The following is a 27,068-nucleotide window of genomic DNA, read 5'->3' as shown; positions in this document are numbered from 1 at the left end:
CAGTCCATCCTCCATTCAGCTATCGAAGTAAAATTCCTAAAACATGCACAGATTTGATCATGTCCCACTTCCATACTCCCACCCCATTCAATACAATCCAGTGGCTACCTCTGACCTCTAGATTCAAATTTAAAATATGTAGTTGTTAGGATTACCAGGTGAGAACTCAGGTTGTCTGGACAGTGACAAGGTGAGAACTCAGATTGTCTGGACAGTGACAAGGTGAGAACTCACCTGGTAATCCTAACATGTAGTGTTTAAATCCCTCCATAGTCTGCCCACACACATGTATTTCCAGTCTTCTCACATCTCTTCATGTGCTCTGTAATCCAGTTTCCTTGTATCTCACACAAACTCCTCCCAACTTGGAGCATTTTTGCTGTCTCCCATGCCTGCAATGCCCAGCCTCTTCATCTTTACCTCCTGGTTTTCCTGGCTTCTTTTAAGACTCAACTAAAATCCATTTTCTATAAGAGTCCTTTCCTCATCCCCCTTAATGTTTTTTTTTAAAGATCATCTCCAATTTAATCTGTACTTATTTCATTTGTGCATATCTATTTGCATATTTCCCCTCCATCACATTGAGAGCAGATTCTACAGTTGTGCATGTCTTTGTCTTCCCAGCACTTAGCACAATGTCCAGCACATAGTAGGTGCTCAATAATTTAATTATTACCTTGACTTGACTTACTCTCAAGGAACTTACTTCTATTGTAAGAACCATGTGCAGAGATAAGTAATAAAAAAATGTTTGATCTTATCCTTCTTCTATATGCCAACTTTCTAAATGCTTGAAATCAACTAGCATAACACTTTGCCATTTATCTTAATTCACTGATCTCTTCAAACCACCCAATGTGATCAAGCTCAATCAGTCAACATTGAAGCATGTTTGTAAAAGATCTTTGGCTCATGGAAATGTAGAACTAGAAGGAAATGGAGAGTCAGAGATTTTCCATCATTTATCCAAGATCACATATACCTTAAGTAACAGGTCTCCTGACTCCAAATCGAATGCTCTTTCAAACCAGTCCATAGTCCATTTTCTATGCATTTGATATTTTTTTCTATTAATGCCAAGAGAAGGTGTCATGCCAATTCAGTCACTAGAAGCAGTGCCATCAAAAACCCATTACTCTTAGCAGCTTCAGAAATTTCAATTTTCTGGGCACAACAGTCTTTGAATAATATCCTTTGAATAGGAATATATTTTGCAGTCCGATCACAAACTTTTCCATGAAAGGAGTCTCCTTGATAGGTACCTCAAATATCTTCTTTCATGATGCTCAAAAAATAATAGTTTGTTATTTGGTTGCTATAATTTATTGTATAAATAATATATTTATAAATATTATATTCATGTGATAAATATTAAATAAATTTATTATATAAATTTAATAAATTAAACAGGATTTTAAGTCACACATTAAATGGTTTAATTTAAATATTGGGATCAACAGGTATTTTTAAGGACTTATTAGATTCAGCATTATGCTAAATTCTAGAGCTGAAAAGATTAAAATGAAATCATCCTTCCCCTCAAGGTGTTCTCATTTTATTAAAAGAAAGAGAGAGAGAACATATATACACAGCTTTCTGCAAAATATATGCATGATATCCAAGGTCCTGGACTCATTCAGAATTATGGATTCGTGGACTAGTGGTAATCTTAGAGGAAGAGGTTTATTTCTTTTTTTTTTATTTAGAATTTTTTCCACAGTATATATGCATGAGTAATTTTTTTATAATATTATCCCTTGTATTCATTTTTCCAAATTATCCCCTCCCTCCTTCTACTGCCTACCCCCGATGACAGGCAATCCCATACATTTTACATGTGTTACAATAAAACCTAGATACAATCTATGTGTGTAAATCCCATTTTCTTGTTGCACGGTAAGTATTGGATTCCGAAGGTATAAGTAACCTGGGTAGATAGACAGTAGTGCTAACAATTTACATTCACTTCCCAGTGTTCCTTCTCTGGGTGTAGTTGTTTCTGTCCATCATTGATCAACTGGAAGTGAGTTGGATCTTCTTTATGTTGAAGATTTCCACTTCCATCAGAATACATCCTCATACAGTATTGAAGTGTACAGCGATCTTCTGGTTCTATTCATTTCACTCAGTCATCAGTTGATGTAAGTCTCTCACAAGCCTCTCTGTATTCCCTCGCTGCTGGTCATTTCTTACAGAGCAATAATCATTCCATAACCTTCATATACCATAATTTACCCAACCATTCTCCAATGGATGGACATCCATTCATGGAAGAGGTTTATTTCACAGGATCAGGTTATCTCTTGTCCCAACTGGAAATTTCCAAGGAAATCTCTAAGAAAAGCTTCAGAATGACTCAGGTCTAAGATTTCACTAAGTAATGAGCTCCCCAACTCCCACAAAGATAATCAATGTATGATATGGGTATCAAGTAGGGATGGTCTTTATTTTCTCTACTACTAAAAATGCAGATGATGAGATGATTGAAAAGACTTTCAGGTGCTCCTGGACAAGTACAGAAAATGTCAAGTAGTTCACTGGATCTTCCCTTGAAGATCAAGACCTCTGCCCCAGTGCTGAACACCATTACCAGCTCCCCATAGGAACAGCCCCTCCACCAATGCAGACTGGTAAATATTCTACAATTTTGAGTTAAGGAACTAACTGGCTGTGGCTCTGAGAAGAGCCCAAGGTTACCAGATCTTAAGTGCCAGAGAAAGGACCGGGACCTGGGTTTCCTAAACTCTAAGATCAGTTCTGGATCTAATCAGTCTCATTGCCTCCTAAATATTAAATTGAATTGAATTGCATTTACTGTGTTAAGATTCAAAAATTCAATCCCAGAATGAAGTGCAGGATGCAGAGTCCATCACTTTTGGAGAAAAAGACTCAGGAGCTGTGAAGGACTGGAAATGTGGGATAAATTCTATTTCTGCTCCTAGTCATGCCACAAACATGAATTAAGTGTTTGTAATGTGCTAGGTCCATACAGTATGGCAGAGTGGCGATAGAAGTGATCTTGGAGTTAGGAAGACCTGGATTCAAATCTCCGTTCTAACAGTGAAAGGTGCTCATGAACAAATACAAAATAAGTTAGAGCAAGTCTCTTGTCTCTGTGGGCGCTCAATGTGCTAGACAGCTCGCAAAGCTGCTAAGTTGAAGAAATGCTGATCTACCTTGGAACAAGGAGTTTCCTCACCTTGGAGTTTTTCAACTGTCCATGTGGCAGAAATTGTGCAAAATGCTCCTTATACATTGTTATTATCATTATTAACAACAGTAATAAATAGCAACAACACAAATAATTTATAAATGACATATATTATTTCATCTCATCCTCATGAAAACTCTTCCAGTAGATTTTATTATCATCTCCTTTCAGAGACAATAAAGCAGTCTTGGATATGATAGATTAGTTTCCCAACTGGTAATTGTTGAGTGGAAGTTTTGAATGTGGGGATTCCTGACTCTAGTCCCTCTTCCCCAAAGAGCCAACTTTTTAAAGGGATAAGACAGTGTGCACATACCTAGGTACATGCAAGCTACACTTGGATTCAGTGGAAAATAATCTACAGTCTGGGCTAAACACTTAACCTATCACTTGTAGCATCTGTAAAGTAGCAGAGATGTGAATGAGAACATTTTAAAGGTCCAGTATTCGATCTTAGGATCCACTAGGTGACATCCCAACCCCCAAAGCTTTCTCCATCTTTGTCTACACAAATAAAAGCCACATCTGGAATGGGTATTCGGGACTGGAATTGAGCTTTAGAGAGGACATTGATGAACTAGACTGTGTCTGGAGGAAAATAAAAAGGATTAGGAGGAAAATAAAAAGGATTAGGGGAAATCAAAGCCATTCTATGTGAGGAAGAGTCAAGGAACGTTGATCTGGCAAAGATAATTTAGAGAGACTTGAAGGGTTTGAAGAGATGTCTCAAAGAGGGATTAGCCTTCTTCTTTTTTGACTCAGGTACTAGAATTAGGAGAGTGGATACTGCCAAAAAGTAGATTTAGGTTTGATTTCAGACTAAATGAGAATTTTAAGTTAGCCCAAAATAGGATGGACTGTCTAGGCAGGAAATTATTTCTATATCACTAGAGGTCATTAAGCAGAGACTCACTGATCATGGTCAGATTTTTTTCTTAGGTGTCCAGATCTCAGGGGGGTTGGTTTTAAGAGACAAAAATTAAGAATATCAAAAACCTATAGCATGAAAGAGGAATATTGATCTTTAGTATAGACAGACCGTTAGGCACATGATAGATTGATAGATAGATGGACAGATGGATTGACTGATGGATCGGTAGATGATTCCTTTCTTATGTTACAGTGTAGAAAAGTGGGTAAAAAGGACTAGATCTCATCACAACCTTTCCCCCTGACACATGTAGGATTTGTGAGACTGGGTAATCCATTTAAGTGCATTATGCATCTCTATAATGCCATAAAGGTTCAAAGAATGTGCTAATTTGAGCTGGTGCAGGAAGTTTCTCGTCTGGGAGTTGAGAACAAGGACAACCCAGCTCTAGACCATAGTCCAAGTTCCAATAAAACAATGGTAGTATATGTATTTCTATAGCAACTCTGGGGAGTGCAGCATGGAGTACATTCATAAGTCTTTGGAGGATGATCATAGAAATATAGAGCTTGAGGGAACTTTAAAGGTCCTTCCATTCAACCCTCTCATTTTACAGATGAAGAAAACTGAGACCCAAATAAGTAAAGTGATTTGTGCACGGATGGCTAATGCGCACACTCATAGTCTCATAGAGTTAAAGCTTGGAGGGCTCTTCATTGTTATTTAGTTGAAAACTCTCATTTGAGGAAATTGACAGGTAAAATGACTCGTCCAAAGTCACAGAGGAAATAGGAATCAGAGGTAGATTTTGAACACAGATCCCTTGAGTTTAAATCCTTTGTTCCTGAATGAAGAATCTTGGAAATTGTGCTGGTAAAACAGTAACACATTTTTGGTCAACTGTGGTGGTTATTGCTGAGTTATCCCTCGTGTTATCCCCACCCCAATCTGAGAAAGATTACAGTTTTCTATAATGACCACTGAAGCTCATCCATACCGTTTAGGAAAGAGTGGCTCTTTACCCATCAACCCTATATCTCAATTCACCTCAGTACTTCTGTGTCTGACTTTGTAGTCACAGATAATTCCGAGCCGTAGAAGATGATATAGTAAGTTGGAAAAGTTAATGATGTGGCGAATGATGACAAAGGATGTCAGAAGACATGTAAAAATAAACCTCAAAGGAGGAGAGGAAGGATTTCGGTTCGAGAAAGCTGAGTCGGTGTTGCATAATTTTCTACATTCCAGAGTAAGACCATAAAATGACACTCCTTTCCTTGAGAACAGCCTCCTTCCACCCCCACCATCTCCCCACCCCACCCATCCAGCCCTAGCACCCCGCCCAGTGCTGATTGCACTGTTCCCGAGCCAGGAGCTTGGGGTTACAGGCACAGTAATGGACCATAATGGTCGGGAATCATATGTGAAATTCTGTGGGTAGTCAAATGTGACAAAGCAATAAGAGGCAAAATTCGACAGGAAATTCTCAAAACCACAGAGACGGAGGAAAGGAATGCTGACTTGTGGAAAAGCCTGTTGGTAGGCGAGGCTAGAAGGCTTCAGAGTATGTGTAATCTTTTGGGAAAGGATGTAGTTTCAGTCTTGTGTAAAAGAAAAACATGAGATAGAATTTCAGTTTCCAAGGTAAAAAGTTTCCATCTCTGAGAGTTCCCTGTGTGTTGAGTAGATAGAATAATGGTCTTAGAAGCAGGAAGACCTGAGTCCAAAGGTGATCTCAAATACTTCCTATGTGAGCCTGTGTCATTTCACCTCTGTCTGCTTCAGTTTCGTCATCTGTAAAATAAGAATCACAACAGAACCTCCAACAGCTCTTTGGAGGATTAAAGGAAAAATTGTAAAAGCACTTAGATAATAGCTGACACATGGTAGGTATTATATAAATGTTAGCTGCCACCACCATCATCATCATCATCATCATCATCATCATCATCATCATCATCATCATCATCATCATTCTGAATAACTCAGGATTTCTAACACGTGTCTCAAATTCAGGATTTAGAAAACTGAACTCTATCTTTTTTCAAAACTTGCCCCTTCTCCAATCACACTTGATGGCACCCCTTTGGCAAGACCAAGCCTAAAACCCAAAGTTCTCTCCCACTGGTTCTATATGATCAAGTGCCAAACCTGGGCTTCTGTCCTTCACCAATACTCTTACATCTGTTCCCTCCTTTCCACTGCACTAGTTCAGGCCCTCATCATCTCTCCCCTGTATTTTTCTAATTCCCTCCAACCAAACTTCCTGCCTCCTGCTCCTTTCCTCCATTCTTCACAAGCTGCCAGAATAAATAGCCTGATGTTCTACTCCGCTCATGTTGTTCTTTTACTCAAAGACTTTCAGTGAATTAAAGTTTATCTAAATCACCCTGACATTCAAACCCTTCCCTAATCTTGCTCCAACCTACCATGTAAGAGTGACAATCTCTTTTATCTAAGTCATCACCTGTCATTCTCAGGCTGCCATCTTTGTTCTCCAGACTCAGTGTTCCCCATGCCTGAAATAGATTTCTTACTCATCTTGTTGAGTTAAAATCCCTCCTCCCAAGTGGGATGCAGTATCCATGAAGCCTTCTCTAATCTCCCCAGCTAAAAAGGCTCTTTCCAACTCTGAAAACACTCTGGATCTTCACTAAGTCCATTCCATCTTAAATCTACGATACAGTTTATTTTTGTAAATTTTCACATTCTGCTTGTATGAGACACATGTGTGGATTTGCCTTATTCCTTCCTTAGACTGTAATGATTGAATCAGAAAAAATAACAAGAATAATTTTAATAGCACATGTGTGTATCGTTTGCTAAGTGTTCTATCTCTCTGTCTCTGTCTCTGCCTCTATGTATATATGTATACACACACACACATACATTGGCCCTCAACACCTCTGTATGATCAGCATTATCATTACTCCCCCAATTTGGGGCCCAGAAGTTACCCCAGTTCAGTGGGGCAGTGGCAGCCAGCCAAGCTGGAACCCTTCCCCAGGGCTCCAAATTCACCACTCCCCGGGAGAACGCTCTCTTTCCACTGACTCATATTGTCTCGGAGAAGGAAGGAGCCTCATCTTCACATCTCAGTGCAGTGGCTCCCATGGAGAAGGCAATTTTTAGAATCTACATAAATAATGGACAACAACCATAGTGATGAATGAATAATAAAATTCATTCATTTAATACACATGCTGCCTTCTTCCCATTCATAATGCTCCATCTTCAGTCTTCATGCCTGAAATAAACTCCCTTCTCTTAGATTCTCTAATACCTTCAACATTACCTTTTCATGAGGCCTTTGGAGAATCTCTAGCTGCTGGTGCTTTCCCACACACACACACCACCCCCACACCACACACACACCCATACACATATGTGCACATATACACAATTGTATTTTAAATATCCTCCTATAGAGATAAGCTCAGCACAAATGTAAGCTTCTTAAGGGAGGGGTTTTTATTGTCTTTGTATTCTAGAATTTAGCATGGTATCTGGTATATAGTAGGCATTTAATAAATGCTTATTGATTGATTAATTAATTAAGTTATCTTAACATGAAATATGGTCTGCCAGTTTTTGTGATATTTTTACAACTAAGGAAACTGAGTCCTACAGCCAGTCAGCAGACATCAAGACTTTATTACGTGCCTCCTATAGGCCAGATGCTCAGCTGAGATGAAATGATATGCTCAAAGTCACAAAGTGCTTTCCTTAGTATTCTGATTTCTGAACACACATAAAGGAGAGAGAAAAAGATTTACATCTTTTGTAGTTTACATTTTTATCCCATGATGTTCTTCTATCAAGCAAGCAAACAATATTTATTAAGTGCCTACTATGCGCAGGCACACTTTTGCTGTCCCTATCTGATGTCAATCCCAATCTGACTCATTCAATCTTACTGAGATTAGCTTTAGATTCAAGTCTTTATTTTTAAACTCCATGGTCTCAATACCAGTTTAAATCAATTCTAAACAAATTGACCCTTTCACCCAGAGGAGAAAACAATTTTCTATAAAAAGCATCTTAGAACTCAAAACATTTTTATTAACTGCCTAGATTTTGAAATATGAAGAACTATTAACTGATGAAAGTCAAAATAACTATAACTATTAATGGCCCTACTCTAATTGACTATTAATTATATTTGCTTTTTCTAACATCCTGGAAGAATTATAGCCAGCTCAGAAATGATTCTCCCTTCTTTATTCAAAGCATGAATCTTGACAGACTCATTAAAAAAGACTTTCTCAATTGTTCACCAGCCTATGGACCTCCATGACTCAAAATCAGAAGTTTCCCCTTTTATTTCTGCAATTTCTATTCACCTGAAGAGTTTTCTCATCTCAGATCTCAGATCCAATGATAGGTAGTGCACACACCATTTTATTTTAAGGTCTTGGTGTCCAATTTTACTGGAGAAGAGATCTCTCGGTGCCTCTCGATAATCCTTAAGCAATCCTGTAGAGTTTTAAAGAGTTATCTGATGCCATTAAGAGACTGATTTGCCCAAGGTCACACAGCCAATATGTCCCAGGAGGGCAGGAAAGCAGAGTCTTTTCCGAGGCTGGCTTTTTATCCACTGGGTCCTGCTGCCTCAATATGTAAAACGTTTTATTTAAAAATATCAATTATAACTTCTTTAGGAGAGTGAGACTTGTGGCTCGATTGGATTAGTCATCATGAACGATCATTCTGGAACTGTTTGAGTGTCCATTCCATATGGAATTCTTGCACATAATGGGCGCTTCCTAGATCAGGCTTCAGATGGGACAAAAATGAAAATGCCTAAGAATGGACCCCAAAAAGTGGGATGGGATTTTGTTGCAGCTTCTTCTGATTCATACTCAAGGGGAAGCCATGGATCAATACCTAGGAGACAGGAAAAACCAAGATGGCTTTCTCCACTGGTTTCTTCCATTGGTACGGTTTTCCTACACTCGCCCACATAGGTATTTACTTAAAAGTCACCAGGGCATCAGTAAATAGACTTAGCTTGAATTAGAATGGATGGAAGCAAGCTAGAAAAATCTGAGCTTAAATTCTGCCTCTGATGCATACTATCACTGCCACCTTCTTCCTCCATTTAGAGAGTGAGTGTTTTAAGGCTTGCAAAATGCTCCATGGAGGGTACCTTTTGGGAACCTACTTTGGGAGGGGGGTCTTATTCTCTCCTAGGAGCCATTCATGTTGGGTTTTAAGAGCTAGTGAAGGATTTTCTGTGCGCAATATCTCATTTACTTATCACTCATCTCAATACAACCATGTGAGAAGTACTATTACTATCATCATCATCATCATCATCATCATCATCATCATCATCATCATTATCTCCATTTCACAAAGTAGGACCCTACACATCCTTGAGATTAAATGACTCCAGTTTAAGTGACCCAGCTAGTAACGGGCAGAGACAATATTGAACCTCAGGTACTGGTTCCAGGTGCACCATTCCTTCCTCCATGACCTGCCACAATGTTCTTGGTCTTGACTGATTAGAAGGCTCCCCTGGGGTTATTTCCATTTTTGTCATCCATCAGATAAATGTGAATAAAAGAGCTCTGGATTTGGAGTCAAGGAACCAGATTAAAATCTCAGTTCTTCCACAAGAATGGCCAGAGTAACAGATTACTTGCTCTTCCTCAGCCTCAGTTTCTCTGTCTGTCAAATAAGGAAATTGTTGGGCTAGATAATCAAGCCCAATATCAAGGCTGACTCTATGACCCTGATACAATTATTTAACCCTTCTTCTGTGTCCCCAAACAACTCTCTAAGACTCAAAGTTGCTGCTCTGACTTGCTGGAGGCAGCTAGTGACAAAATGCATAGAACAAAATGTATAGTGTCAGGTGAACTGAGCAGGTCACTGAATCTCTCTAAGCTTCATCTGGAAAATAAGGGGATAAGAGGGACCTGTTTCTCAGGTTGTTGGGAGAATAAAAGGAAACTGTTTTTATAAACTTTAAAACATTATATAAATTGTACCTATTATTATTGTTGCTGTTCTTATTAAAAAGGAATTTCTTGCCCATTTGTTTCTTCCCCCAGTGAAATCCCAGTGATTATTGCTGTAGGCGCTACTTTATAACATTTGTGCAGGAATCAAATGAGATTTTGAGGAGTCTGCCTGTATCAAGCTCTTGCGGGGCTGGGATGGGGAATTACTTTGTTCAGATTTTTCATTTCATAACAGTTGGCTGACACTCCATGAGGCAATAGGGACGTAGTCTAGGTGTCACTGTGGGAGGATGCTGAGCACAGAGAGGTTGATGGGTGCATTGTTGCCCAGCTAGAAGTGTCTGAACTGGGACTGAACCCTATTAAGCCCACGTCTCGTGTCTTGCTTCCTATGCTGTTCTCTTCTCCGGCTTCCATAATGACTATCAATTAAATAAATGTTTCTCTTTGATACAAAGATGTCTATATGATCTCTGTAATAGTCTGTCAGTTTACAATCCCTAGCACTTTTTTCTTTGACCAATTCACTTTTTACTTTTTTTTCGGATGGCCAAAATAGAAGTTACTTTCCTATGGTATTTATTTCTTTCAATTTAATTCAACCAGCCTATATTAAGCATCGATTAGTCATGTGGCCCTTACGATGGCTTCTGTGGATTCAAAACTGCCTCTCTCACTTGTCCTGAATATATTACCTCTTCAGCTTTCTCTGGGAATTTCTTACTTACCTTAAAAGTTGACTCATGTGCCCCATTCAACAGGAAGCCTTCCCTGATCCCTCCTAGCTGTGCTCTTATATTCTCAAATTATCTTGCCCTGGATTGTTTGTGTAAAAGATGAATCTCTTCACCATCTCCCCCCATCCTCCCTGCCCAAGAGAATGGAAGGTTTTGGAGGGCAGCATTTTTGTTCATTTTGTCCATCCCCAGCACTTACCATTTCGCCTTACGCAGAGCGAGTATTTCATAATGTAGATTGCAGAAAAATAAGGGAAGAGCAAAGCCAAAGAAAGCATGAATACAAGGGGGCTGGATTACCCAATCTCAATTATCTTCTACCTTGATCCTCTAAACTAGAACCTTGTAGATTTTGACCATGGGTGAATGTGTGGATGGAACTATACCTGAGAGAAATGGGAATTTTGAAATGGACAGTCTTTCAGGGCAAGAATGGATTCATTTGGTTTTATATAGGTAATAAAATGGTACTGACCTGAAAAAAACCTGTAATATGAGATCAGAGATCAGAGACTTATTTATCCTTTTATGCTAATATAACATTGTGCTATATGAAGATTATGAAGTCAATTTGATCATTGAATTTGCTTGCAAACTGAATGTAATCCAATGGCAACCTAACTAAAGGTTATTTTCCATTTCAGCAATTGTTCAACTGTCAAGCTCTCCGCAAACTGAGTATCCCAGATAATGACCTTTCGAATCTGCCAACCACTATTGCTAGTTTAGTTAATCTCAAAGAACTTGACATCAGTAAAAATGGTAAGGGTTTCATTTCTAAATAGCTTCATTCTGTTTTTAAAAAGTAAATGTTTTGTCTTATTTTATTTTCCTAACAACTGGGTTACAAGGATCCTCCCAAGCTGGTAAAGCGGTAAATCTTTGGATTTGCACCCCGAGCAACTAAACAGCGCCCAGCACAAAGCAAGTGCTTCTGAAATGCTTGTTGATTGATTGATTGATTGGTTGGTTGGAAATGTCTTCTCTTTTTAGATCCAGTGTTTTTATGCATCACTTAAAAACGGAAATAATATTAATAAATGTGGAAATATGTTTAGAAGAAGAGCACATGTTTAACCTATATTGAGTTACTTGCTGTCTAGGGGAGGGAAGAGAGGGAGAAAAATATGGAACACAAGGTTTTGCAAGGTAATGTTGAAAATTACCTTTGCATGTATTTTGACAAATCAAAAGCTATTATAAAAATCTAAAATGATAGTCACTAAACAAAGACATGTAAAAGATAGGACATGTCCTTTAAAGACATCTCCTAGGGATTTGAATGGGAGCTACTAGCTCTGAGCCTCCCATTTTACCTTCTCCAGCAACTTTTCCCATCACAGATGGATGTAAGATATAGGAGGTATATAGAGGTAGAGCTGCAAGATCCCTAAGAGAAAATCTGGCAAATATAAATCCTATTTTACAAATGAAAAAACTGAAGCTCCGGAAGTGGAGTCATTTGCTCAAGATCACAGAAGTTAGATGGCATAGTGGGCAGAATGCCCAACCTAGAGCTAGGCAGACACCTTTTCTTGAGTGTAAATCTGATCTCAGAGAGTTACCACCAGAGTGATTTGGGGCAAGTTACTTCACTTTGTTTACCCTCAATATCCTTATTGGTAAAATATGCTGGAGAAGGAAATGACAAAGCAAGGAAACAATTAAATGAGGTCACACAGACTAGGACATGACTGAAAAATAATCTAATTACCATTAAAGTAAAAGCCACAACAATGGAATTTGAATCCAGTTCTTGTGGCGCCATAGACAGGACTCTGAAAAAGCACTTGAGCCTCTTTATACTGTCTACTTATAAATACCCAGAGCCAGGAAACTGTGTCTGAGTAGCTTCTTGCCATTGCTTCTAGTTTTTTCTTAGTGGTTACAGAGATCAAATCTAATCTCTTTTCTACATGTCAGTCTCCCAAATACTAACCCTACTAAGTCTCAGTGTCCCCAGTTCCCTTAACCCCCTTAACCTGGAGTAGAAAGTAAAGCAGAGAGGGCTACCTTGGAGTCAGTAAGGGTTTGAATCTCACTCGGAAAGCTTAGACCCATTTAATTTTCCTGTTATGTGTCAAAAAAGGGGCTGTGCTCGATGAGTGAAGCAGAATAGCAATAACTCAAAAGAAATATGAGATAAACAAATTGAGACATATCCTTCCCAAATGCTGAGATAGACTATTTGTGCCCGAATTGTGGTAGAGCCTTATCACGGCAGCTCAGGCCTGCGGGTACTGGAGTTTAGCGATATTGGGCTGAATTTATCTGGGAACCTGGTGATTCTCCTCTATGTAGTTTGAAATTCACTGACCCACACATGGCCTTTTGGAATATAACCCCAGTGATGAGATGAGCGGTAGCCTATGGGTGCCAACAATTTAGCCATTTTGTTCTGCCTTCCCTTATGTCAAAGCAATTTATGGATAAAAATCCTAGCATCCCAGAGACTCTGAAAATGGCAGTGCTAGCTGAAGCCTAGAGATAACTGCTGAAATTCTGCAGAAAATATTGTACTTGTTGAACTAAGTCTTACCCAGTGTTTCAAGTAGGTTCTCTGTATTTGTTGCTTTATGAATTACTAAAAAACTTAGACCCTAAATATTTAAGGTCATCCTTCATCTAGAGCCAGGAGGGACTTTAGTGATCACCTAGTCCAACTTCTTCATTCACGCAGGAGGAAATTGAAGGCCAGTCAAATTGGGATTTAGTCTGAGTCACAAAAGTGGGACAAGGCAGAGTTTCAACAATAGCGCCTCTTCCTCCCCTGCTCTGCTTCTTGCTTCTCCTTTTTTAAAACAGACTTTAGTCATGATGCCCTTAACAGATTTTGGTCTCACAGAAATTGTCCATACGCCAGTAAGATATGGAAAAGGAATTATGGTACTTCCTTCAGGACCTCCCTTCTGGGACTTTTGGAAATAGTGAAAGAAGAAAAAGGAGCATTGAAGAACAGATTCCCATTGATCAAGACCATACTATAGGAACATTAAATGGGAACAAATGGATTAGCAAAGAGAGTTGAGGAAGACAGAGAGGGCATGAAAGAAAATCCATGGCATGTTATCCAGCAGAAGTAGATATTCATATAAGTAAATATAGTGACTAGACAAATTTAACTGGTAATATTAGCGGTATAGATTTAGAGGTACAAGAGACACTGGAGGTCATTTAATCCAATTCCCTCATTTTGAAGATAAGAAAACTGAGGTCCAGAAAGGTAAAAATGGCTTGCCTATAGTAATACAAATAGAAATTGGAATAGAGGGGGAAGTGTAGTCCTCAGACTATAAATTTAATCTTCTTTTCACTTCAACACATAAATATTTATGATTATATTTAAAATAAAAACAAAAATTTTATGCAGTGCTCTTAATCTTCTTCCTATGAATCTATTTCCCAGAATTGTGAGAGCCATGGATTTAAGGTCAAAGGACCTGAGTTCAAATTATAGCTCCACCATTGCTCCCCATGTGACCTTGGATGAAACACTTTCCCAATGGTGGTCCTCTTTTTTTGTTGTTTAATCAATAAAATAAAAGGGTTGAACTACATGACCTCTAAGGCTCTTCCCATCTCTAAATCGATGAGTCTATGAAGCCCTGCAGGAAGATGCATCTATTTCTCAACACTTTTGTGATCTCCAGATAAATCTGATATGCCCATTTGTAAAGCTGACAGAAGCTTCCATTGAAGTGCATTGATTTTAACACAAGAAAGTAAAATAACAAATGGTGAATTTTAATTAGGCGATGACTCAATATCAAGTCTGGCTGTGGATGTGTCATAGAGAGCACGACACCATAGGCTATTGACGTTAATGGAAATGAATTAATTTGAAAGCCCTTCATAATTTTGCCACAATTAAGTGATTTTTCTGTCTTCTTTCAAAACTTATTTCTCCATGAGATGGGTTCTCAGAACATCAGAGGAGGTTAAGTCATCATTTTAGTTTAATGAAAAGCAATCAGAACTGGGACCATCATTAAATGTTTTACTAACATCAATTATTCCACCCTTTCCCAAAGCTTGCTGACTGAAACAATAGAAAATTTTCCCAATCTTGGGGTAGAGGAAAATGATTCTTTTACTCAGTCACATTAGAATAGAACAGGAGAAAATGAGGAACTATTCAATCTATGAAAATAATATCAAAGTGAGCCTATTAAGAGGGAGGAAAGAAGAAAGATTCTAGATTACTTTATTCATTATAATTTTTAAGACGGTTTAGGGAGGTCATTTGTAGGTTATGGGGGAAAAGGCTGAAAGATAATAATTCTCTATTATCAGTATGGTTTAGCTAAAAGAACCCATCCAAAGTCACTTAACCTCTCTGTACCTCAGTTTCCCCATCTGCAAAATGAGGTGTTATGATTAGCTCAGTACTGTAGTTCTTTTTCTCTCACCAGGATCCCATGAAATGTTCTGGCATGGCCCTAGGCAGACTGCTGAAGCCACTTGTGAAAAGGAAAGGGTCCCAATTTGCTAGAAGCCCCAGGAAGGCAGCCTCTGTACCTCCATCAGTCCGGTATTATTCCCACAGTTGTGAGCTCATAAAGCCAATAAAGTAGTGGAGTACATGCTTCTCCTATCTATGCAGATCCAAGTCCCTCCTTCCCTTGTTTTTTGAGTTTTCTCAGTCATGTCTGACGGCATGAGCCCATTTGGGGTTTTCTTGGCAAGGACACTGGAGTGGTTTGCAATTTCCTTCTCCAACTCATTGACAAACAAGGAAACCGAAGCAGCAGATGGAGAGTTTTTCAGGGTCACACAATTTGTGTCTCCAACGGGATTTGAATTCAATTCTTCCTGACTCTTGACCTTGTGCTCTATCCACTGAACTATCTAGCTTCCCACTCCTTAATTAATGATGTCTTTAATGGGCTAACATTTTATTTTTTGTCTCAACCTCTGATTGATTGGATATAGGGCACTTCTAATGAGAAAATGCCCTCAATTGATGTCTATCAACCTTATTTTCATATACTTGTTCCCCATCTTTAAAAAACTCACTCTGGACTGAGAATGGATAAAGTACGTTGAGTAAATAAAGTAGAAGAGAAATAAAGAAAGCTAGCTTGGAGACATTACACATCTGGAAAATGAGAAGATTGGATTATATAGCCCGAGGTCTCTGCCACTTGAAATCTGAGATCTCTGTTAGAGACAATGTTGCCTAGTGGGCAGAGAGCCTCATTCTTTCTCCTGACTGTGGACAATGGGAAGGAGCCATTAATTTGAAGCCAAGAGACCTGAGATGAAATCCCAGGTCTATTCCTTGATGTGACTGGTCCTTGACTCTCGGTCTCATGTTCTCATTTGAAAATTTCCTAGCTGGATTTTTTAGCTAAATTTTGTAAATTTTCTAGCTGAAAAATTAAGTGCCTCGAGCCTTATTCAAATCAGACATATGGGCTTTCCAGAACATTGGAACTGGGAAATCGGAGAATAACTTCCTCAGAGCTAAGCCTTCAATTCTTGTTATTATAGGACTTTTATTAAATAGTGGCTCCATTCTAAGCACTCTGCTGGGCGCTGAAGATCCAAATACAAAAAAGAAAGAATCATCCCTAATGAACTGGTGTTTTATTGGAGATTACAATAGACACACAAGAAAGATGATGAAAAATGGGGGGGGGGGGGAAATGCTAGTGTCTTCCAATATGGAAGAGGCAGGATAAGTTTGAGGGGAAATGTAACGAGTCTAACTCTAGAATAGGAGTTTCCCCATACTATATTAGAATAGGAGACTGATGTAATCATAGTATCCTTGAGCTCATTTTAGGGCAAGTGACATTTGTAACAAGGAATGGTCACCCTACCTTCAGCTGATAGGTACAAGCATATTAGAGAAAAATAAAGGAATCGTCTATAGGTTAGTTTGAAGGCTTGTTTATCTGAAAATAATCCACACAGGTAAGAGCCTAGAATAAGGAAGGACTTCTCTTACAAAACACAGTCCCATCCATCTTAAATGCCCTGAGTTTGTTAGAGGTGATGGATAGAGTAGCCAGAAAGTCAGCTTAAACTCCAAATACCCATTGGAGTTAAAGTTTCTAGATTTTCTGATTAGTGTATGCAGTTATGGGTTAGGGCAAATGGTCATTTACCTATTACTTAACAGTCATTTGGCAATGACACTTTAAGTAACTGGACATTTGGAAGCAGTTTGTGGCTCATCACTATTAGAAAGAGGATGTAATAATCACTGACATTTATAGAGGGATTTATGTTTTCTGACTTGTTTTCTATTGCCTTTGAACCCTATAACAACCCTAAAGTATGTTATTACTAAGGCTGCCATTTTACAGATCAGGAAATTGGAATTTTAAAAGTTTAATAACCTACAAAGGGACCTAATGCAAATATGAAAGGGAATATGGATTCACATCTCTCCTGGCTCAAGGAACAATGATTTTGATTTGGGTATTTTTGTTAACTGTGAATTCTGAGATTATATTTGAGATCCTAATAAATGATAGAGGGGGAAATGATTTGAGATTTTTCAATACATATTTTTCATCACTTATTTCTGAATTTTCTTTCAATCTCCCTTAATGCTACTACCCTATCCCTAATTGTAGAGTTATGAGGACCAGAAAGTGTTCTGGGCTTGGGGACAGGAGCAATTGATTGAGATGCTATCTCTGACACACACTGACTCTATGGGCAAATCATTTAACCTCTGCCATGTATTTAAGACTATGAAGTACAGAGGACTTATTTGTCTAGGTTTTCCTATTTAGAATGATGCAATTATCAGTTTACATCATTTTTTATATTTTAATATCAGAATTAGTGTATAATACTAGATCTACTTAATTGATCTTATTTCTAGTATTTATCATTTATTTCTCCAAAGCTCAGTCTATAAACCATGGACATTAGCATTTCTTTCTTTGTGTTGGTAGGGATAGCAAAGAAAAAAAGAAAGGAAGAAAGGAAGGGAAGAAAGGAGGGAGGAATGAAAAAATAAGAAAGGGACAGAGGGAAAAGGAGGAGAAGGAGGAAGGGTAAAAAAGAGGGAGAGAGGAAAGCATAAAAGAGGGAGAGAGGAAAGGGAAGGAAAGGGGGAAATGAAAGGAAGGAGGAAAGGGAGGGAGGAAGGAAAAAGGGAGAAAAGAAGAAAAGGAGGGAGGAAAAGGAGGGAGAAATAAATGGAAGGGAAGGAGGGAGGAAGGAAAGAAGGAATGGAGTAAGGAATGGAAGAGAAAGAGGGGAAGGAAGGACAGAGGGAGGGGAAGGCATGAAGGAAGTGAAGAAAGGAAAGGAAAAGAAAGAAAAAGAAAGGAGAGGAAAGGAGAACAGAGAAGAAAGGAGAGGAGAGGGAAAAGGGGGAAGAAAAAAGAAAAAAAGGAAGAAAGGGAGAAGGAAAGAGAGAAGGGAAGAAAGGAAAGACAGAAAAATAGATGGATAGGTAAAAGGAAATATATACATGTATGTATATTTACATATCTGTATTGTATTTTTATGTGCAATACAAACACATACAAGCACATACATACATAAGTCAAGATGCTTTACTACTTGATCTCTAAGGCTTTTTCCAGTTGTAATCCTGTGATCCTATTAATTTAATTTCGATTTTGATTAAACACCTTATGGCATTCCATGTCTAGTCTGACACCTATGCTATTTTTATCTTTAACTAAGGGTGAAAACTGCTGTTATTAATAGGTTTGCCAAGCTCTAGTCCATTCTTAAAGGTTTGTCTTAATAAGGGTCAGAGCAGCACAAATAAATAGAGTTCACAGGGAGTAATAAGGCTCCACTTGCACTATTAGTTCCAATGCTCTGCCCACAAACAAGGACTTGTGGTTGGGAGTTTCCTCTCCTTTTCCTTACTTTTCACACCCTCTGGTGGAAGAGTTAATGAGGAGTGAAATAGTTCTATGGAAGCCTGGCAAACAGAGAACAAGTACAAGAATGGATAATCCACACGCTGCCTAATTGGTCCCTGAATAATTGAGAGTTTACTGTCTTTTAAATTTTTCCCTCAGATTTAGGAAAGAAAAAAGAAACAAATCCTTTCCTAATTAGAATGAGCCTAAATGGTCAATTTATCTTCTGCCTGTGAACACATGAATGTATTCTTAATGGATTTTTTTTATCAATTCCTTTCCATCTAAAACCTTGATTATTGAGCCCATTTAGTTCAGTGAGCAAAATTATGGTATTTCACATTTGATAAGTAGGTATAGAGCAAAATTTCTACAGGGAATACTTCTTGGAGAATATTCTAATTATATTTTGAGATGTGATTGCTGAAATCTGTGCTAGGGACATTTCTTGATTCTGTTTTGATATGTTTGTAGCATTTGCTCTTTGTTAATACTTCGAGCATCAGGATTTCAACCAAATAGAATGTTATTGCCTGTAATACAGGTGCCTCCATAAGCACTTTTATTGTATTCCATGGGTCAGCTTCCGTTGAGATGTCATCTTAGGGAATGACCCTAATTCATAGAAACAGAATTTTTCCAGAATTGGATTAGATTTCAGTGGCCAATGAGCCCAGGGATCATCAAACCTTGACAGATCATCAACTAGCATGTTTCCTTCAGCCCACCAAATCTTCTCCTGCTCAATCTCTACATCCTTATTTCCTGCCACCTCATGAACTCAAGGACCCTCAACCATTCTGTTTTCCTTTGTAGCTCTCCAAGGTACCTGTGTCCATATCAATTTTTTTTCCCTCTTAAATTGTCTCAGGCTTATATTTATTTGAGCTAATGTTAAAAACATCATATGAAATCTAAGCCTAAAAATCTAAGTTAAGGAGGAATGCTTCAGTTCCCATTCTTCCATTTTGTGAACTTTGAAACCTTCCCAGTTATTAAAGGGGCCTGGGAATCCACATACACACTTAACCTTGTGCTTCCAATCTCCTTAGGATCAACAAGTACACAAAGGGACTTATTTAAAATGGGTTGGTAGTAATTATTTTAACTGAAAACTGGAAAGATTTTTTAATAGACATAATTATATATACATATGTGTATACATGAAATTGAGTTTAGAGATGGAAAGATTTTAATAGACAATAATTATATATATATATGTGTGTGTGTGTGTGTGTATATGAAATTGAGTTTAGAGATGGAAAGATTTTAATAGACAATAATTATATATATGTGTGTATATATGAAATTGAGTTTAGAGATGGAAAGATTTTTAATAGATAATAATTATATATACATATGTGTATACATGAAATTGAGTTTAGAGATGGAAAGATTTTAATAGACAATAATTATATATATATATGTGTGTGTGTGTGTGTATATATGAAATTGAGTTTAGAGATGGAAAGATTTTAATAGACAATAATTATATATATATATGTGTGTGTGTGTGTGTGTATATGAAATTGAGTTTAGAGATGGAAAGATTTTAATAGACAATAATTATATATATGTGTGTATATATGAAATTGAGTTTAGAGATGGAAAGATTTTTAATAGATAATAATTATATATACATATGTGTATACATGAAATTGAGTTTAGAGATGGAAAGATTTTAATAGACAATAATTATATATATATATGTGTGTGTGTGTGTGTATATATGAAATTGAGTTTAGAGATGGAAAGATTTTAATAGACAATAATTATATATATGTGTGTATATATGAAATTGAGTTTAGAGATGGAAAGATTTTTAATAGATAATAATTATATATACATATGTGTATACATGAAATTGAGTTTAGAGATGGAAATATTTTAATAGACAATAATTATACATATGTGTGTATATATGAAATTGAGTTTAGAGATGGAAAGATTTTAATAGACAATAATTATATATATGTGTGTGTGTATATATGAAATTGAGTTTAGAGATGGAAAGATTTTTAATAGATACTAATTATATATACCTATGTGTATATAAGAAATTGAGTTTAGAAATGGGGATACATGTGATATTTACATGTTATGACATGTAAATAGAGTGCATGAGTGTTGCCACTATTGTTTTGAATTGAATAATAGCTATGAAATAAGAGGATATTTTCTCTTGGAATATTCTCATGTTTGGTTTTTTGTTTTTAGGTGTACAAGAATTTCCAGAAAACATTAAGTGCTGTAAGTGTTTAACAATTATAGAAGCCAGTGTCAATCCCATTTCTAAGTGAGTATTGAGCTCTATATTTCTATTTCTATTCATGTTTTCACTCTTAGGAAAAATATGCATGCAAAAATAAAATTCCCATTTGAAGTGATTTGAGTTGAGGGTTTGGTTTGGCTTTTGACTCAGTGTCAGATCCTATTAATACATGACAATCAGGAAGGGAGAAATTGATCACCTGGCCAAGGTCAAAATTGAAGAACAGGAAGTATTACAACAGGAGCATTTCTGATTTTTCCAGGAGCATTTCAAGTCAACTAAGGGATTTCCTCACAACCCTAAATGGTAGAGTACAAGTATTCTTATTTCCGTTTTGCAGAAAGCAAAACTAAGGTTTGTGGAAGTGATTTGCTCAAGATCAGGGCTATTAAGTGTTGGAGCTGAGATTCAGCTGGGTCTCCTGACTCCAACTTCAGTGCTACTTTGTCTCCCTCTGCCTTCCCTTCCCAGAACTTTAGAGGGCCCCTCAAGCTACCTGACTTTCCCCTCTTGGGCACAGCCACTGGCCAAGAGACTGGTAGTCCAATTGTTCAAATGAGATGCAAATATGTTCTTTTAAAAAAGTGTTTGAATTTTTTCTGAACTATAATTTCATCTATGTAGGGCTTTCCCATGGAGGCACTTGATCTACCTGTATAGATCAATTCCTGATGTTATAATTTATCATCTTACAGTCTTTATTTTTATTTTATGTAGCTAGGAGTTAACATATCTCTTCAAGATTTGTATTTGACAGATATCTCATATCCCCATAATAACCTTATAAGGTAGGTATTATTATTATCCCCATTTTATAAATGAGGAAATCAAGACAGTCAGATATAAAGAAAGGGACTTGCCCTGAGTCACAGAGCTGGAAAAGATCTGAAGCTAGATTTGAGTTCAGATTTTCCTGAGTTCAGTAATGTATGCACTGAGACAGGTAGGCTATGTGTCCAACATGGGACTGGAAATCAGGGTTTTCTTACCCTGATGCCACTTCTCTCCCCACCCTGTTCAGAAGTTGAACAGAATCTGGCACATCTAGAGGGCAATTGGAACCAAATGAAAATGCCATTGGAAAAGGATTAGCAACATAAATGAAAAAGCAATAGAAGAGAGATAATGTTGACATGATACTCTAAATCACTGGGCAGCCCCATGGGTCCTTGAGCAGTGGCTCCCATTCCTGTAGGAGTTTGACCCCACAATACCACATGACACTGATTCTCAAGGGAAAAAATATCAGTCATTATTGGTTCGATAGTTCATTCAGATGGGTCTGTGATCTTAAACATGGGAATGATTGCAGCCTCCCTCTTGTTGCTGCCCTTCATCAATCAATTGATCAATCAATCAACAGGTCCTTAAGTCCTACTCTGAAGAAAGGAAAATATATTTTTAATTCCACTTGCACTGGACTAGTCTGTAAGGATGCAGACATCAAAAATTCCTACCCTTAAGGAATTACAATTCCTTCAAGGAAACTATCAGCATTGCCAGTAGCATTTAAATAAGCACCTACTATGCACCAGGCTCTGTGCTAAGCACTTTATAAATATTGTCTGATTTGACCCTCACAGCAGCCTCAGTAGTACATGTTGTTATTATCCTCATTTTGCAGTAGAGGAAACTGAGGCAGACAAAAGTCAAGTGCTTTCCCTAAAGTCATAAAAGTAGTAAGTCTCTGAGACCATAATTGCACAGGATTTGTATTTGGTCTGAGTTCACACTCAAAGTTGTAACCATCACGCCTCCTGGCTGTCTATACATGAAAAATCAGAATTCAGAACTGACCCATGTCCTCAGATTTGTCATTCAGAGGGATGCCCAGCAGAGTGGCCCATGTCTAAGCATAGACATAGAGGAAGAAGCAAGGCAAGAGCCATTAGGGGGTGGGAGAAAATAGATCAAGAAAACTTTCATAGAACAAAGTGATGATCATGGCTTTTAGAGCTCAAAAGCGATATAGCGATCAAGGAGTCTAATCCCTTTATTTCACAGATATAGAAACTGAAAGACCTATAACCATAGGTTGCCTAAAACCATACATTTGTGTCTGAGGTAGCATTTGAACCCAGATTTCCCTAGCTTTGAGTCTTTGCTGTTCCATTCTCCCTCTGATGCTTGAGTTGTCTCGGTATTAATAAATGCACAATTTCAATCATAGTTTAAAACAAGCCTGGTAGAGATGTCTGAATGGAGTAGATGATTCTTTCTACTCCTCCACTATTACTAGTCCTTTAATCACTTTCTACAATGACCCTTCTGGATGATGCCTTCCCCTACTGTTTCTCTCTCCCTAATAATTATGCCCTATTGTCTCTCATTGGTTCTAGTTCATTGTTTCTTTTTATCTTATTTTCTTTGCTGAAGCAATTGGGGTTAAGTGACTTGCCCAGAGTCATACAGCTAGTAAGTATTAAGTGTCTGAGGTCAGATTTGAACTCAGATCCTCCTGGTGTTCTATCCACTGCACCATCTAGCTGCCCCTATTTCCATTATTTCTTGCCTCTTTTGGTCCCAATTTTGTGTAAAACATATTTCAAGCCTAAAATTGTTCTGTGGCCAACATAGCATGGGAAACACTGGATTCGATGAGCATTAAGGCCCTTTTCAACATGAGCCAACATTATAATTGTTAAACTGCTCTGGGATGCTTACCAAGCATGTGCAAATATTGTGAAACTTGGTTTTCCTACTTTATACTGCCTCCAGTGTCCATCATAGGGGACGAGAATCTAGCTCATAGGGAACACCAATGGAAAATTTTATTGAATGAATGAATGAGTGACTGAATGAATTGTTGCTAAGCATTAAGGGCCTTACAAAGATAAATAAAAAGGACACTGCCCTCAAGATGTTTACAGTATAGTTGGAGAAAATAAAATGTATACACAAATAACATTGATACCAAATAGAATATGATAATTGCACAAAAGGAATAAGGGGAAGGCATAGGGAATGGTGAGGCCTCTGTAAAATCAGTGTTTATTCTGATCAAAGACTAAATTTCTTTTAGAGTGGGGAGATGGAAGTTAATTCTAATGACAAAGCATGGATCCGTGTAACCTGGAAGATGAGGCAGTAAGGAGAAAGGTGAAAGGGAGATTATTAGTGGAATGGAATGAACAAAAGAGTCAAGTCCATAAGCACTTATTAATCACTTCCTGTATACCAAGCACTGTGCTATGCAGTGGGGATACAAAGAAAAGTGACGATAAACCCAAAAAATCCCAACCCAGTCCCTGCCATCAAGGGGCATAGAGTCTAATGAGAAAGACAACAATTATGTACAAATAAGATATATTCAGGATAAGTTGGAGATTACTTTTTTTCTTTTAATTTTTTTTATTTTCCCTAATTTCATGTAAAATAACATTTTATTTGGTTATACATGCTCATTCATTTTTTACATATTTCCATATGAATCAAGTTGGAAGAGAAAAATCAGAACAAAAGGGGAAAATCATAAGAAAAAAAATGAAGAAAAAAAGTGAACATAGCATGTGTTGATTTACATTCAATGTCCATAGTTTCTCTGGATGCAGATAACATTTTTCATCCAAAATTTATTGGGATTTTTTTGGATCAGTGAACTGCTGAGAAGAACCAAGTCTATCATGGTTAATCATTGTGCAATCTTCTTGTTGCTGTGTACAATGTTTTCCTGGTTCTGCTTGACTTGCTCAGCATCAGTTCATGTAAATCTCTTGGGTCTTTCTAAAATCAGCCTGTTCATCATTTTTATAGAACAATAATATTCCATTACTTCCATATACCATGATTTGTTCAGACATTCCCCAGTTGATGGGCATCTACTCATTTTCCAATTCTTTACCACCACAAAAAGAGCTGCTACAAACATATGTGGATCCCTTTCCCCCTTTTATGATTTCTTTGGTATACTAGCACTGCTGGATCAAAGAGTATGCACCATTTTAGAGCCCTTTTGGCATAGTTCCAAATTGTTCTCTAGAATGGTTGGATTGTTTCCCAACTCCACCAATAATGTATTAGTGTCCCAGTTTTCCCACATTTTTTCATTGAAGATTATTTTAGAGAGCATGGGCAGGAAGACGCCACAGAAACCAGCAGAGGCATGTAAGGCCTTTTAAGAGCAGAATCCATTTTTGAACCCTGTGCTATTTAAAGAACAGATGATAATATTTAAGGAAGGGAAAAAGCCAAGTGGAGAAATAAAGATCCTCAAGTAACTTTCCTCAGAATTCTTTGAACATGATGCGATTTCTTGAAAAAAGAATAACCAATTCAAGTCAATTCTTCAAATTCTCTAGTGTGTGTTGCCCTCTGCTAGGTGATTGAGAGATACAAGGATGAGACCAGTGGAGTTAGACCCAAAAAGGAGCAGAGACACACTAGGGTCTGGGCTCCCTCACTTTAAAAGGAATCCAGAACCTAGAGATATAAAAGGATTTGTCCAAAATCCTCTAGATATTCAGTTTAGAGTAGAGGATCCCAGGCAGAGTAGTGAGATTGGTTCTTGGGCCTTCTAACTCCCAACTCAGTCTCTCTTCCCCTGGGTTCCATTGCCAGGTTCCATTCCAGGTCTCTACTAGCAGGATAGAGAACTGTCATGGAGTACATGGGACTTACAGATTAGGAAGATGTTGCCGAGTAGCCTGCTGAGCCAAAACACCAAAATTAATAATAACGATGATGATAGTGAGTTCATATGATCCTTATTTGCAGACCACATTGAGACCTCAAAACCTATCTTGAGCATATTCACAATTACAACTTCTCAAGCATTAGTTACTTTTTAATTCTTTACTTCTAATCTTACCTCTTCTTCATTGATAATTATTAAACTTTGGTTGGACTAATGCTGAATTGTTAGCACTGGACTGTGTGTGTAAGAGAGGGAGGAAGGAGAAAAAGGAAAGGGACAGGGAGAGGAAGAGGGAAAGGGAAAGAGAAGGAGAGACAGAAGAAGAGGAAGAAAAGAAAGAAAAGAGAGTGAAGAGTAGAAGAGAAAAGAGAAAAGAAAGGAAAGAGAAAAGGTGAGGGAGAATGTGTGTGTATGATAGCATAGAATTAGCCTGTACATTTAACAAACATTTAGTAAGCTCCTACTATGAATAGGGTACTCTGATAGGTTCTGAGGATACAAAAGCAAAAGGAAATAAAATGGGTCCTGCCCGTGGAGAGCTTGCATTCTACTAGAACCACGACATCCCACATTTTCAGAATAAGAGGAATATTTGTGCAATCTAGTCCAGTGAATCTCCTTGACCGATCAGCAGACAACTGGTCATCTCCTTTCTAACTGAAGACTTTTCAGAGGCTAACATCTCTCCAAAAAGTCTGTTCCCTTTAGTAGGACAGATCTCATCTTTAGGAATCCCCCAGCCCATTCCCACCTCGGCAACAGGACTAAAATCATTGCCTCTACTTCTGTCATCTGGGGTCACACCACAAACCTCCTCTCTCCCCATATGATCCCCTCGAGTTCTTGAAGGCAGCTCTCTCCCCCTAAATGGATTTAGGATCAAATGAGATCTGAAGGTCTTGTCTTTCATCTTTAGCTTTAAAATATAGAAATATGAATTCAAAAAGCAAAACTTTGCAAGAGCAGCGAAAATTACCGACCTCCCTTCATCTCTCCCAGCCATCAGCACCAGTGGTTTCAGCTGCTAGGGTTTTAAATAGCCTCTCAGCTGGGATTAAGAGAGAGCCCAGCATTGTCATCATTAGTGATCTCAATTTGCCTTTGCAAAGTCATCGAAACCTTAGATCTGTGTCCAGCCCTACATAACGACTCAGTGGGGTAACTTTAAACAAGTGGGTTAACAAGAAGAAAACCTCATTTTCTTATTCTATAAAATGGGAATGGTGAGAAGTAAAACTTCATCCGAAGGCTCCTCATAAAGACCAAGTAAAGTCATATATTTATGGCCCTTTGTCATCCTTAAATCATCATAGCAATACCAGTTGTTACTAGAGAAAAATCTCTCTCAAGTCCCACTGCCCTTGAAAACCAGCAAGAGAATTATTTTATTTGGTTCCTTCTCTTTATTTGGATTATGTCAAGGTAGAAAGAGCACTGACTTGGAGCCTGGACACCCGAGTTCAAATCCTGTTTCAAATATTTACCACCTGTATGATCTTGAGTGAAAACCTTCCTTTCCCTGAGCTGC

General features: G+C 37.9%; 1 protein-coding gene across 12 annotated transcripts in view; it reads left to right on the top strand.

The window, feature by feature from the left end:
- Window positions 1-27,068, top strand: part of LRRC7 (leucine rich repeat containing 7) — a 561,937-nt gene that overhangs the window by 241,215 nt on the left and 293,654 nt on the right. For all 12 annotated transcript variants that reach the window (XR_012481825.1, XR_012481824.1, XM_074265661.1 and 9 more), the window contains 2 exons: window positions 11,436-11,553; window positions 20,853-20,931. Coding sequence is in view for 10 of the 12 variants with exons in the window: in XM_074265661.1 (XP_074121762.1) it covers window positions 11,436-11,553; window positions 20,853-20,931 (197 nt within the window). In the remaining 2 variants the exon portion in view is untranslated. The remainder of the gene's footprint in view (window positions 1-11,435; window positions 11,554-20,852; window positions 20,932-27,068) is intronic.

This window comes from Sminthopsis crassicaudata, chromosome 4 (assembly GCF_048593235.1).
Source record: "Sminthopsis crassicaudata isolate SCR6 chromosome 4, ASM4859323v1, whole genome shotgun sequence".
Taxonomy (NCBI): domain Eukaryota; kingdom Metazoa; phylum Chordata; class Mammalia; order Dasyuromorphia; family Dasyuridae; genus Sminthopsis; species Sminthopsis crassicaudata.
Note: the sequence above shows the minus strand (reverse complement) of the source record. Positions and strands in the feature narration are given on the sequence as shown.